Source organism: Amblyomma maculatum, chromosome 1, assembly GCF_055883805.1.
Source record: "Amblyomma maculatum isolate TAMU_Amacu chromosome 1, ASM5588380v1, whole genome shotgun sequence".
Lineage (NCBI taxonomy): Eukaryota > Metazoa > Arthropoda > Arachnida > Ixodida > Ixodidae > Amblyomma > Amblyomma maculatum.
In genome coordinates this window covers 153,882,831-153,896,750 of record NC_139344.1, presented here as the reverse complement: position 1 = coordinate 153,896,750, position 13,920 = coordinate 153,882,831, and the positions used below count along the sequence as shown (strand labels likewise).

At 44.2% G+C, this 13,920-nt stretch overlaps 2 protein-coding genes across 14 annotated transcripts in view; one reads left to right on the top strand and one right to left on the bottom strand.

The window, feature by feature from the left end:
- Positions 1-13,920, top strand: part of LOC146204659 (uncharacterized) — a 99,800-nt gene that overhangs the window by 30,651 nt on the left and 55,229 nt on the right. The window lies entirely within an intron of this gene.
- Positions 1-13,920, bottom strand: part of LOC146204660 (queuosine 5'-phosphate N-glycosylase/hydrolase-like) — a 44,529-nt gene that overhangs the window by 4,570 nt on the left and 26,039 nt on the right. For 7 of the 11 annotated variants that reach the window (XR_014704006.1, XR_014704008.1, XR_014704007.1 and 4 more), the window contains 2 exons: positions 1,865-2,050; positions 497-565 (listed from right to left, as the gene is read on the bottom strand). Coding sequence is in view for 4 of the 11 variants with exons in the window: in XM_084589368.1 (XP_084445494.1) it covers positions 498-565; positions 1,865-2,050; positions 3,439-3,448 (264 nt within the window). In the remaining 7 variants the exon portion in view is untranslated. Of the gene's footprint in view, positions 1-496; positions 566-1,864; positions 2,051-3,438; positions 3,580-13,920 lie in introns of those variants that run through there. The other 4 variants (XM_084589367.1, XM_084589366.1, XM_084589368.1 and 1 more) reach the window with 3 other exon arrangements.

Sequence of the window (13,920 nt, the reverse complement as noted above, 5' to 3'; positions counted from 1 at the left end):
GAATGTGGAATCACATTAAGAACATCGAATGGTTAGAAGCAGTGCATGATTGTTGCCTGGTGTTTAGAACTGCCCAGTCCTGCATCATTTTGCCATTTTTTTGCTTTCTCTACTTCCCTCAACCCTGTCAGTGCCTTCCCTATCTCAAAAACCCATACTGCCTTCTCGCTACATTCACAGTAACTTTCTCTTTGCACTTGTATACCACACGCCTTACTCAAAGTTCATTGAAAAGCTGGGTTTTCCTGGCAGCTTTTGAGACTGGCGTGGGTCACTTTAGCTACACTAAGAGCTCATGAAAAAACAAATCACATTCACGGTTCTGAATACAGACAGGGTTAATTTTGAACAATTTATGTCTCCCGCAAAATCTCATGAATTTCTCGTTTTCAGTCTGCGAAAAATAAAATTTTCCACTACACAAAGCTCGAGGCTTTATCACAAGGTCACTTTATCAATAAAAGCTAAAAGGATAAAAGGAAAAAATACAGTTTACCTCACAAGCATGAATTGTTGCCCCCACGGATCTCTATTTCTTCTGTGCTTCCATTTCGCAAAATATTTCCTGCAGGAAATTACGTCATACACTATTATGCTTCCTTATCTAATAGCAATGTCTAGCCTACCACTTTTTGAAGGGGAACAATAAGTCTGGCCATACGGCAACATGGGTGCTCCAAGGTTGCAAATATGTTATTGAGAACGAAACTTGGGCAAGTGAGAAAATATGTGAAAACGGATGATATACTATGACACCCCTCAAGAATTCGGCTTACTGCACTCAATGAAAACAGTTCATTGCTGGCAATTACTAGTTCTCAACTTTTTTTCGCATGTTGACTAGCTGACCTGTGTGAAGCTGTCATGCACAACAACTTCAAAATCATAACCCAAGCACAGGCTCTTAAGGTCGTTCATGAACCTCGAATGGTCTTCTGCTCTTGTCATTCCCTTTCATTTACCATTCGCTCTTAAATGATAAACGCCTGTGCAATTGGCAGGCAAAGCAGTTTAGTCTTTGCGCACTTTTCTGATTGTTGCGTACAACATTATTTCATGTTTCAATGGTATCAAGGAAGATACAAATTAATCAGAGTGTGTGTGTTACAGCACAACATGTCTTTATGTATAAACCCATTACTGAGCTTTAGCATTTGTGTAGGCACTGCACTTTTTCCTCTCACTATTATTGAACACGAAATTAAGATTGTTGTTAAAATAGACTTGCAATAGTGAAATCAAATTGCAAAGGTAAATTAAATTTTTTCTTAGTGAACTCTACTCAATTAGCATTTCTGAATTTCGACCTTTAATCTCTGTACATTTCATGCATGAAAATTTCAGTTTTTCACCATTTTCACAGCCATCAAAACAAGCAGACCTTCCCTGATTGAGGCACTTTTTATGGAAGAAGCCTTCACACTTTTATAAATCATACTAGAACTGTGGAGCAACTGAGGGACAAACATACAAGAGGACTCACTCTGGTGCTCAAATATAGGACTTGGAACTTTCAGAAGTAGTGTGTATCTAGAGATCTCAAGATGAAATTTTATGTATGCTTTTAACCCATTCACTGCACTGTGGGTCATTGATGGGTCATGTCACATGTCAAATAAAACCGTGGGAGGGCTCAGCAAGTTTTAGAGCATCTGCCAAAAGCACCCATGCAAAGTCACTACTGCCACTTGTTTCATCGTAGGAACTTCAGTTCATGTACCAATAGTGAGGGTGACTGCCCTTTCGTCACAGGAAATGGGTTCAAGGCTCAAGCAAAATGGTAAAATACAATGTGCAAGCTATGCTTCAAGCACATTCTCAATAGTACTTTATTGAAAGGGGCCTAAGTAATCATTAAATTCACCTTTAGCGAGCAAGGTCATCAGACGTGGAGAGTAACATAAAGCTCCAAAGTAGGCAAGCACTTGAGGCACACGGTAGTCTGCAAATGCTGTAATCGTGTCTGTGTCCTTGAATTCACCCAAGCCTTGGCCATTAAAGCAGTTCCAGAGATCAGCAACAAGAATCTGAGCCCGTTTGTAGAATGACACTGTAAAATTTGAAAAAGAAAAAAATATATATATGCACGCTTCATCAGCAAATACATAAAGTTAAAAAGAAGTTACAAGGCCACTTGAGAAACACAAGAGAAATAAATGAAATAAACATAGCACTGCATCAACTGTAGCAAAAAATATATATATAAATAAAATGGCATGTCTATTAAACATAAAACACCCTCCAAGGACAGCAAATGCTCAAGATGTCAACAAACCATTTCTTGAACATTCAGTAATGTTTAAATGGTTTTACAATACAAGTATAACAGTGCATAATGGTCATGTTGTCCCCTTTTAACACATCTTTCGTGCAGTTATCTTCATTATGCAGTTTTAGATTTAATGACTGACTGAAGTTCTGCAACTTCACTACAGCAAACAAACAAGAGAGGTTTGCACTTTTATGGTGCAGTCTGAAGCCTCTTTATGCAAAACTCAAGGTCACATATTCAGCTTGTATTCTCACTATAATGATCCAAAGCTGCAAAAAGGCTGAGAGATGTCATAGCATAGGGTTCTGGAGAAATTTTGACAGCCTGGAGCTTCTTCAGCTAAATCTATAAATGAGCCACTATGAAGACAGCACGCACCACAGAGATAGCCTAGACTGCTCTATTGAAAGCAAGATAATTTATGGTGAACATTCAAAAACAATGTGAATCAGTGAGGCCACAATGACAACAGCAGAGAAAAATGACTTGCTGTAAGTGATGTAGTACATGATGTACCAAAATATGAATCTCTCTTATTAATCTCTCTTGTGTACAGCAACCATGTTGCAGTTGGGAATGGAAGAGAAAATATCTTAAATGAAATATTAACCAGAATTTATGGTCTTAGTGCCCGCAACCACAACAAACCCTTTTTGCATGTAGAGCAATCGCAATTGCATGTAGAGCATCTAGAGCAATCGTAACTTCAGACCAGCCATTTCCTTGAGTCTTTCGCTCTGTACAGACAGCTTGGTGCACTGCGCTGCACTAACAGTAAGAGTGGCCAAAAAATGTCATTCTTGTAGCTGTTCATAAGTTATATTTAGACTGTGCTAACATACATGAAACTTCAAACAACACTGACATTCTACACTGCTTGTTTTGCCTAAACAACACTAAAGGCAACTACTATTGGCAAGACGAGGTACCATGTTAGGCACTGTCTGAGCGTGTAGTCACACACATACTAAGCACATTTTAAATACAAAAACTACACCTGCTCTGGCAAAGGCCAGGCTCTGTATCACATGTCTTAGTTTAGTTTGTGTTCATCTTTTACATGAAGTAGCTTCACAGTACAGTCATTCGTGTAGACATTAAAGAAGGCAGAGCTTCAGTAATTCCAAAAGCATGGCTTGAATTCTCCACTACAGTATCCCATTTACCTCTTGGCATTTCAGTTAAGCATTTAAACTATCCCTGGCACCCTTTTAAAATATGTGCCAGGGAAGTCTGATATTCTAACGTACAATAAACAGCAACAACACTGCTAGTGGTGACACGAGCGCCCTCTCGAGGGGTCCAGGAGCAGCGCTAGCAGACGATGCGTGGCACTCTTTCTAGCGCATACCGCGTACTCATGAAGCCGCGCTCTGTGCACACATAAACCGGTGAACTCAACAGATTTGTGTCCTCTGCTGCTCAGGAAACTTCAAGACAGGAATAATAACTTAAACATGCGTGCGCAGCATAACTGTCAAAAAAAAAAAAAAAAAAGCGTGCGTTAAATGAGCAAGCTCATTCTTCTGAACCATTCTCGACACAGTACAGCAGCTAGGAAACTGTTCATTAATTATGCTTTGAAATTAATAGCAAACTTGAAGTAGAAACGATATTTCAGTAAACTTATTGGGCTCGTTTCCTTACTAAAAAATAAGTAGACTGCGAGTGTTCTGCAACTTTTGGAAACATCGTTGCACACAGAGCTCTGATGAAATGAGGGAGTCATTGCGTTTGTAACTGTTTGGGTATACTCCGTTGTACAAACTTTTTTTTGGCTCGAGTTTATTTCGTTTACAGTATTCCAATAGCTTTATTTTGGAGAAAAAGTCAGTTTTTTTGCAGCTGTGCATTACCAACGCATGTATATCATGGTAGAACAAATGGTAGCGTAACTCCCATAGAAGCCTGCGTGTCGACTCAGAGCGAGGCTTTAGTTTCCCGGCGCCCCCTGCGAACTGTGAGGCAAAACAAACACGCGACGTTGCTCGTGACGTCACAGAAACGTGCTTTTGGCGGGGAATTTGTCTTTTTACCTATGAACGAAAAACAAGGCCAACAACGACGGAGGCAGAACGATGCTCGGATAAGGCAGAAAAATGGACACCATAACTGTTCAGCCAACTTTACTTGACATGGATTTCTACTGTCAAGTTTTACGTTAACTGAAATGTTACGGCATCTTTAACCACCTTATCATAGCATCGTTCTGCCTCCGTCGTCGTTAGCCTAGTCTTTCGTCGCGCGTCATGTAAACGCATTCTGGGGCTTATTTCTTCGGGCACGTTTGTGAACAAGGGCCTTCAAGTGAATTCGGCAAGCACATGGATAGAATCACATGGCTTGAGGCATTTCACTAAGGGCATAATGAGTGAAGCTGTGCTGCATAGAAAGCCAGGCTTTGTTAATTCACGATTACTTACATAAACGTTTCACGACAATGAAATCTAAGTGTAGGAAAGCGACCACCGCTCATATTTGTCACGGTCTTCATGAAATCCTCGTGATAACAAGTTGACCTGAGAGTAGGTCTCCAAACGAGACGCGGTGAGATTATAAAAGGGTAAAAGATCTTGCTCACAAACAAAGTACATATCAGTGTCAAAGAACAAAAAACAAACGAACGGAATAACTAACGCTAGCGCTAGAACACCAACCTGTAAGAGCTTAGGTAAGCAATTGAAATTGGGATTGCTAGTATTTAGAAGTTAATGCATCTGAGAAGTGAAAATATCTATGATATAGCTTCGCTCCAATAAATCTCGCCCCATTCACGATTCCATTATTTTACTCGCGCTTCATTTACCACTGAGAGGAGTCAATGTGAGGCTACAAATTTACAACTGAAGCATTTAACAACGACCTTTAGTCTGCATCTCAAGTGAGCATGCGGGGTATCTTGATGCTTATTTTTATTTTTTGTAACCACAACCTCGAGCAGACTAATTCGCCAAAGCTGGCAGCGCTGGTTATGTATACGTTTGCCGCTGGCTCAAGCCTGCACTGCAGTGAAGTGCAGGAACAGAGCAACGCTGGAGAAGAGCATGGGCGTTCAAATTGCGAAACTTTTCTGCCCGAGTCAAAAAGAATTCCATTTAAGCTTCCAGGAAAAAAAAAAAAAAATGCTAGAGTGGCCCTGCGCAATATAATACCATTTACCATATACCAGCTAGTACCACATCACTACTCTCTACAGTGACTTTCTGTTAGCTAGTGCCAAGTTACTGTATATCTGGCAGAACCACATGAATGGTTTGTGGGGTTTAATGTCCCAAAGCGACTCAGGCTATGAGAGACGCTGTAGTGGAGGACTCCGGAAATTTCGACCACCTGGGGTTCTTTAACGTGCACTGACATTCCACAACACACGGTCGCCTTGCTTTTCTCCTCCATCGAAAAGCGGTCGCCGAAGCCAGGATTCGATCCCGCATCCTTAGGAAGTGCCCTAACCACTGCGCCACCCCGGAGGGGTAACACATGAATGTGTCATGATAAACACAAAATAACATAAAAGGAACAGTTAAGGTCGCAATGAGCGACTGCAGGTGACAAATGCATCGGTCCCTGGTACTCGTGCTTTTTAACATCACACTATGCAGCACTGAACTGAATGCTCATACGAGCAAAAAGTAAAAACTCTAGGGGCACTTCGGACCACCAAAGAGCAATGAGGTGAAAGCCTTTATTGCAGGTGGTCTGATGCCCTCCACTATGGCACCTCCTTCCTCGTTTTCCTTACGGCTCGATTCAGGTATTCGCGGAGAAGTGTGAGATACTACGCCTTTTCTTTCCTGTAAACCAATTTGAAATGCTGCTGATGCTTGCTGTACTGCGTCTGCTTTTGTATGCTGTGTCACGTGGCGTTTGAGCAAACGCCAAATGAAAGGCGCTGCACTGACGACTGGATCGGGTTAACCTTCACATGTGCTCGAGTCGCCTGGTAACGTCATGACTGAATGTGATGTCATCATGGTGTAGGTTTCGGCCATGACATCATAGTAATCTGTCATTATCATCACTGTCACTAACTATCATTATCAATCAGTATCTATCACTAAGTTCTTCACTGACAGATTTAAAGGTAAACAGCACAACCATGCAACTGCTCGCAAGATTCCAATGACAGCTCTCGCATGTTGGAATGGGGACGGAGGAAAGCAGTAGCAATGTGAGTGGCAAGTATGTATTTCCTGGGGCGGCTGTGCTGGGCAGACAGAGCGGGAACATACGTGAAGACACAGGTGCCTTCACGGCCAGTCAAGCTCTAGCAGTGGTGGCATGAGTGCACAATTTCCCAGGCGAGGTGTCTCTGGCCACCCTCCTCACACCTCTCATAACCATGTTGCACGAACTGCAGCAGGGATGGTGGAGGCTGCTGCCACAGTTGCCCTATCAGTGCAATTGCAAAATGTTTTTTCCCCAAATTTATGACTACGAGAAATGGGGGTTTGCTGTAAACATTCCCACAGTGATTTCACTTATATGTACTCCTTATTTTGGTTTCCACTCTTCTTCACGCAGAAATTTCACAGAACCAAGAAATAAAACTGCAGACCTGTCTTAGGTTATAACTGGGTTTAAATGTATTCAATGAGGTAATCACATATAGATTAAGAGGAAACCTAGACTTTAGTGAACAAAAAGGCCAGGCTGGATTTCAGGCACACCACTTGACCACAGCCGATGTTCACGGCATCAATCAGATGAAAGAGGAACCACAGAATATACCGTATTTACAGGTAAACAATTCCGTAATGAATATATGATGCGAGGGAAGAGTTTGTGTCAAGAATAAAAAGAAAAAAAATTCTGTCACGATTCCAACACAAGCTCACGATTATAACATGAAATCGTAACATTAAGGGCAACCATAGCTGGGGATGTGACAATAAAGGAGACTGCATTTAAAAATCCAAAAGAAAAGTATCCGAGTGGTTTATTCACTGTCACTACTCAGTTACTTATCGCTGTTCATGAACATGCCCCCACTCGTTTCCCCCCTCTTGATTAGACACGATTTGCTAAGCACTAAATGCTTTCTTCTCTTGCTTAGAATCCCCCATCGCTCCCTGCATGTTTTGCCCATTGGCCATGATCTAATGATATTAAACAGGAGAGTTCTAACCCTCAATAACTACACCTTTTTATTATTTTCTTTTTCACTTCCACCTTCTGGTCTTTCTCCATGGTTACCTTTTTTTTTAACCTTGCCTCATTTTACAGCCTTGAAGTTGCCAGAAATTTGCCTTCTCCTCGCAACTGGCTTGCCTGGTGGTAAAGCTATCTTGATGACCAGCAAAAAAAGTAAAGTGTTAAATTCAGATATTGCTTCTGAACATAGCATGAAGTGTTGTTTCAGTGATGCAATTACTAAAAATGTAACTCGTGCTATAATCGTATAAATATGGTAAGCAACCCCTACATACAACCTGCTTATATTACAAGCATTTGATTCAGTCTAAGCATCAATCATGCATGCATTACATAACCATGGCATAGAAAAAGAATATGTAGAAACGCTGTTAATAGTATATGAAAACCGCACAGCAGCCACAAGTCTTCTGCAGAAAAAGTTAACCCTGATCAGGAATGGTGGTAGTTTCCCCCACCCCCCCATAGTTCATCCTGTGTTTTGTGCACCCCTAATCCCACAAATTTAGCGGTAAGGGGGAGGGCAGAAGAGTTCAGGATTTCGTTACAGAATAGGTATTCAGCTCTAACCGAGGATGGCGACATTACCCTAGAAGCAAGGAACAATAATTTCAGAGATATCATTACTGAGTGCACGGTAGAAGTAGGCAGTAGGATAGTTAGAGAGGATACCGGTAAGCTGTCTAAGGAGACGAAAGATTTGATTAAGAAATGCCAGAGTATGAAAGCTTCCAATCCAACAGACCAGATCGAATTGGCCGAGATATCAAAGCTAATCAATAAGCGCAAGGTGGCCGATATAAGGAAGTATAACATGGAGAAAATTGAGCATGCTGTAAAGAACGGGGGAAGCCTTAAAGCGGTAAAGAAGAAATTGGGCATAGGCAAAAACCAGATGTATGCGATAAGGGACAAGGAGGGCAACGTCACGACAGAGGAGACGCTGACGTCACGACAGAGGAGAGACGGGGGACCGGCTCGCGTCGTCGGCTGCGCTTGCACGCCGTGCGGACCACGTGGCATGGTGACGTCACACCCCGTGATACGCTGACGTCACGACAGAGGAGAGACGGGGAACCGGCTCGCACCGTCGGCTGCGGTTGCACGCCGTGCGGACCGCGTGGTATGGTGACGTCACACCACGTGATACGCTTACGCCACGACAGAGGAGAAACGGGGACCGGCTCGTGCCGTCGGCTGCGGTTGCACGCTGTGCGGACCACGTGGTATAGCGCAGGTTTATATATAAAGGGGAGACGATTGCGCTCGCCTCCAGTAGACCCTCACAAAAGGTGGCAATGCCTCCAGGGAGTGCGGCCGAGCGGTGGAATGAAAAGCGAAGGCTGCGGCGTGCTGCAGAGAGCCCAGAAGAGCGGGAAGAACGTTTGGCCAAGGAGCGTGCTCGGCATGCAGCTCGGCGACAACGATGCTCCACTGATACGAGCAACGTAAAAGCACGTGTAACCAAGGAAAGAAAAGTTTAGCCAAGTGTAACCATGGAAAGCAGAGTTTAGCAATCAATATGCTTCGCATCTGACCAGGCTTAACCAAGCTAAGCCTCATCCTTTTTTTTTTAGGGATCACACTGACCTCTGCACCATTGTTGACAAGGAACGGATTATGACAGGTCTTGTCAATTGCCACAAAAGGACCTCGCCGGGGTGGCGCAGTGGTTACGGCACACGACTACTGTTCTCAAGGACGCGGTATCGACTCCCGGCCTCGGCGGCCGCTTTTCGATCGAGGCGAAAAGCAAGGCGCCCGTGTGCTGTGCGATGTCAGTGCACGTTAAAGAACCCCAGGTGGTCGAAATTTTCGGAGTCCTCCACTACGGCGTCTCTCATAGCCTGAGTTGCTTTGGGACGTTAAACCCCACAAACCAAACCACAAAAGGTGGCTGCATTGGGGAGCCACGAGTTGCCACTAATGGTCTTGAGGGGTTTTTCCCAACCACGAGACGTGCACTTCATGGCAGGATGTAGGAATTGCCAGTCATACCAGCAGTGTTAAGTTATGGCTCTTTGTGCGCGATGGAAAGTGGTGACTGGGATATAGTGAATGTTCTCTTGGGACAGGCTCCTGAGTGTGTCAACTGAGGTAGTACGATCATCAGTACAGGCCTCGAGGCAGGAAATTGCCGAGTCTGCCAGTGGTGAGACAGCTGTGGCTAGCTGGAAGGCCACCTCATGAACCTGGTTGGTCAGCTCCATGGTTGTGTCACTGGCCGCTGGGAAAGCAAGATGCAGATGCTTGGGCATCAGCAAGAGCTGAAGAAGAGCTCTCGAAGCAGCAGAACATGGGTGGCGAGTCCTCACCGAGGAGCTGCCAAATCCGGTGAAGCAGTTGTGAAAGGCGACAGTCACCAAGGTCCACCAGTAAGGAGCTGCTGTAGGTGAGAGCGTTCTTACGCCATAGTTCTCTCGGGTACTTTGGTCTTGAGGTGCTGATGAGGGCATCTCCCACGAGTTTTTAAGAATATTCTACAGGTCACTGATCATGTCAGGAGAGAGCGCAGATACGACATGATTGTACTAAATCACCTTGTGAGGTGATGCAGTCAGTAGGGATGTGCACGGGCGGAAATTCTGAGTTCGAGCTAGCTTGGAATCTGTGTTACAGACCAGAGTCTGGCATGGCAACGTGTTCAGACTTAAAGGGCCCACGAAGAGCTATTTACGAAAACTAGAAAACGCACTCTAGATATAGGTATCCTATCAGTCCTCTTTGCAACACGCAAATTTTTACGCTAGTGTCAGTAATACCGAAAATATTGGCGATTGAAAATGACGCTCGTCCTCTGCACGCTTAACCCGACGCACGCCGGAGCGGAAGAAAAAAAATGAAAACAGGCTGAGACGGCACCCCACCACGTTCCATTCCGCCCGGGTCACCTGGGAGCATCCAGTGAGCGGGCACAACCAGCAAGCCCCGATGACATCATTTGGAAGGTTTGCGCGGGGGAACGTGTCGCCCTAATCAGTTGAGAGCTTTAACCAGGAGCACTTTTTAAAAATTAGTTGTCAATTGTCTCCATGCAATGTGTTTAAATTTGACTCGAATACTCACAAAGACCATCTCTATGGATTTCTTTCACTAGAATATTAGAGCAAATATCGTTTTAATGGCCCCTTACGGCCCTGGTCTGGCCCAGAATGATACAGAAAGAAATAATTTCCAAATAATGAGTTGACCTTGAAAGACCTTGAAATGCTCAGTTGTCATATTTAAGATTGAAATTTGTAGAATATATAGAGGCACAGCACAACATAGAATTTTTTTTTTTAATGTTATTATGCAAGAACAATTTAGTCATTGATGAATGCTTAAGACATTTGTGGCACTCCTGAATTGTGAATCCAGCAACGCTGAAGTTCTTTTCACTGTTGTAACTTGTGGCTGCAATGAATTATGTGTTCTTTGCAAGAAAGGCGAGATTTGGGTTCATGGTTTCCTCACTTCACCTCTGAGCAAGGGGTTGATTTTGTGGCCAAGTACTCGGTAAGCTTATCTTGCTCACTGTGCCTTTCATGGCACCGACAAGGCCGTGGATCGCAGATGCTTTGACTAGGTGTTACGGCCCATTTCTACTGAGGCTTGTCGAGGCCTGGCACAACACAGACGTGGAAGAGCTGACAGCATACCCCGAATCTGGAAACTGATACCTAAACATCTGCCGAAGAGGAAGAGACAAAAGTAAAAATTTGATAGCCCACAAGCAGCCCTATTGCTTGGTCGTTGACAGCTAGCAAAGATCTGTTCATGCCAGGGGTGTGTAGTGTAAAGGTGCATAACATCTGTATAGAGAATTCAGACACTTGTGTGGTAAGGATGCTGCAAAAAACTGCTGTATTGTGACTCCTAGCACACCACAACCACATTCGTGCCTTTAAAAAAGTTGTGAATACTCGAGATTGGTGTGTCTGGCCTGCCCCCCCCCCCCCCCCCCCTCCAAGCTTGAGGCACACAGGACTTCTGAGCGGCCAAAGTACGAGCTTTTGGGCCAAACCGAGCCCTCGCACACCTTTAGCGGTGAGGGCCGAATTGTGCCTCAGTCTGGAGAAACCACACTTGCGGGTTCTGGGGTCAGAAGGGTGAAAGGCAAAGTTGCAACGATGAAACGTTCTGCAAGAGTAAGGGCGGCTCTGTAGAGCAGGTGCCGGCTTCAGTCATCCTCTAGTCCTAGGTAATCAGTTGTAGATGCGGTGCTCTAGGCCGCAAGGAAAAATAAGCTTCCCACACATTTTAAGGCATAACCAAACTGAGCTGTGGCACCAGGTGCCTCCGACCCAGTGCATTCTTTGTTGTCCTCCTCTTGTGCAGCCGCGCTTAAGGCACGGCCAAAGAAGGATGCTGCAAGGGTAGTTTTTCTAACCAATTGTTCCAGTTTATTTTTATGTTGCGCTTCTGTACTCTGAAATTTCTGGAACTCAGAGGTGAGTACTATAACTGTCGCAGCGTTCAACAAATTTTTTTATTACAGTTCTGTATTCTCTGCATGAACGAGACAAATTTATTTAAAAAAAAAAGGAAATGAATACATAACTCCTCAGGGCTGTTTCTTGGACTAGTTAGTGGGGTTTACTCAGTGACTTGAAAGAGACGCAGGGCAAAGCGCTAACTTGCAAATGAAGTTTATTTGGAGCGAATAAACATATATATATAGAGGAAAGCACTAAAAAAAATATGAGGCACATTTGATTCTCAAGAATGCAGCTGTATGCGTTAATTGGTACTTCATCAGTGAATCTGTCAGAAAAGGAAATTGCATTCCTCGATGGTCATGGCATGAATGTGCAATGAGTTAAACTCTGCCTTTAAGGTCATGGCATGACAACGTTAATGGCGCCAGTTGCCGGTTTTCCTTGTGGACCTTTGTGTAGACACACTTTGCCACTCGCTCGTCAGAAGCTTTTAACTTGTGGCCGCATTGTCCCATACATAGTCGCAAGATACCACGTTATAAAACCACCGCGGCAAAGATCTAAAGCACCATTTTAACCAAGCCACACAAAAATATCTTCGTGGCCTAGGGCTCGAATGCCTTAACTCAAGATCTAGGGGTCCTGAAGGGCTGGATTCAGATTTCACCTTTCCATGTCACAGGCGAAGCCTGTGTTGGCAGCGCCTGCCAATTCGGCCATGCCACGTCTCATGCCATCACACAACTCAATGACTAGTCATGCATGACCATGTCGTCTGCCAGCTACCACTTGTCAGAGCCATGCCCAGAATTTTTGCTCACAATGCGGACAATGGCTTTTCTTGGGGACGAAGCCTTTAATGGTGCTGAATTAAAATAAGGTGTTTAAGAGTTTAATATCCTGTTGCTACATTTGAGCAATCAGGTGCCTTCACTGGGCATCCCCCTTCTCCACTTGTATAGGAGAAGAGGGAGAGGACAGATTAATGATGTATTCCAGTGGATGAGCAGGAGCACTCCCAAAAGTTATCTCACAAGAGATGAAGCTTCCAATGGGAGAACTAGGGTTGGAACACCTTCATCCAGCGATAGAACTATACTCGGGGACACCTTTTCTTGGCAATGAAGCCAAAGCTACAGAGCCAAAACGCACCATCTTCCTACGCAGCTGAATATAGTCCCTAGTTACATGAGTAGTTTCTGCAAAAACAAATTGAAATCTTAGCGCTAGTTATTTACGGTATATTTTTTATAACAGAACTGATTTTTCGAAATGAAGCTATTATGCCTAAAACACTTGTCTTGGTTCCACCGAGTTTTCCTCTGCGATGTCTGTCGCGGGTTTTAGAGACATCCCGACTTTGCAAACAAGATGGCGACTGCCGCCTGTTCGGGTCGTTCCGGTTCTGGTTCGTTCACTCCGCAACGACTTGAAGCGTTTTTACCACACAAGATTCGACTCAAGTTCAAGAGACGCTGGCTGTCGAATCAAACGAAAGAAATGATCTGCAACGTCTATGCAGGCCGAAAGCCGCGCGGTCGGACTACATGGCGGAGCGACACGTTTAAAGGTCCCGCCTCCCTACCTTTGCGCCCATTGCCAAGAAAAAGTGTCCCCGAGTATAGTGCGGTTTCTTAGCACCAAGAATAGTCAAGAGCAGTCCAGGCTGCACTTCAAACACAAGTTTGAAGGACGTCGTCTGACATCAAAAACACTGCATAATTGCTGTTGCACTCCTTTTAGCAGAACATTTTTGAGAACACTGCAGAATCTGCACTGGAGAAATGCATAAGCATGCTCATTGCTGTGTTGTCCGCAAGCTGTGTCAGCGGGATTCCACGAGTAACAGACACTGCGCCTTTCCTTTCCTGTAAACCAATTATAGAAGGGTGGTGAACTGTGATGCATTCAATGGAACACTGGTTGTGTTCGATAAGGGGCGTGCGATGTACCATGTGCAGCAGCAATGCTCAGGCGTTCGCATTTCTCCACTGCAGATTCTGCAGCGCTCTCGAAATTTTTCAGATTGAAGTTGGCTGATTACTTCTATTTACAAACTTTCTAACCATTCCTACC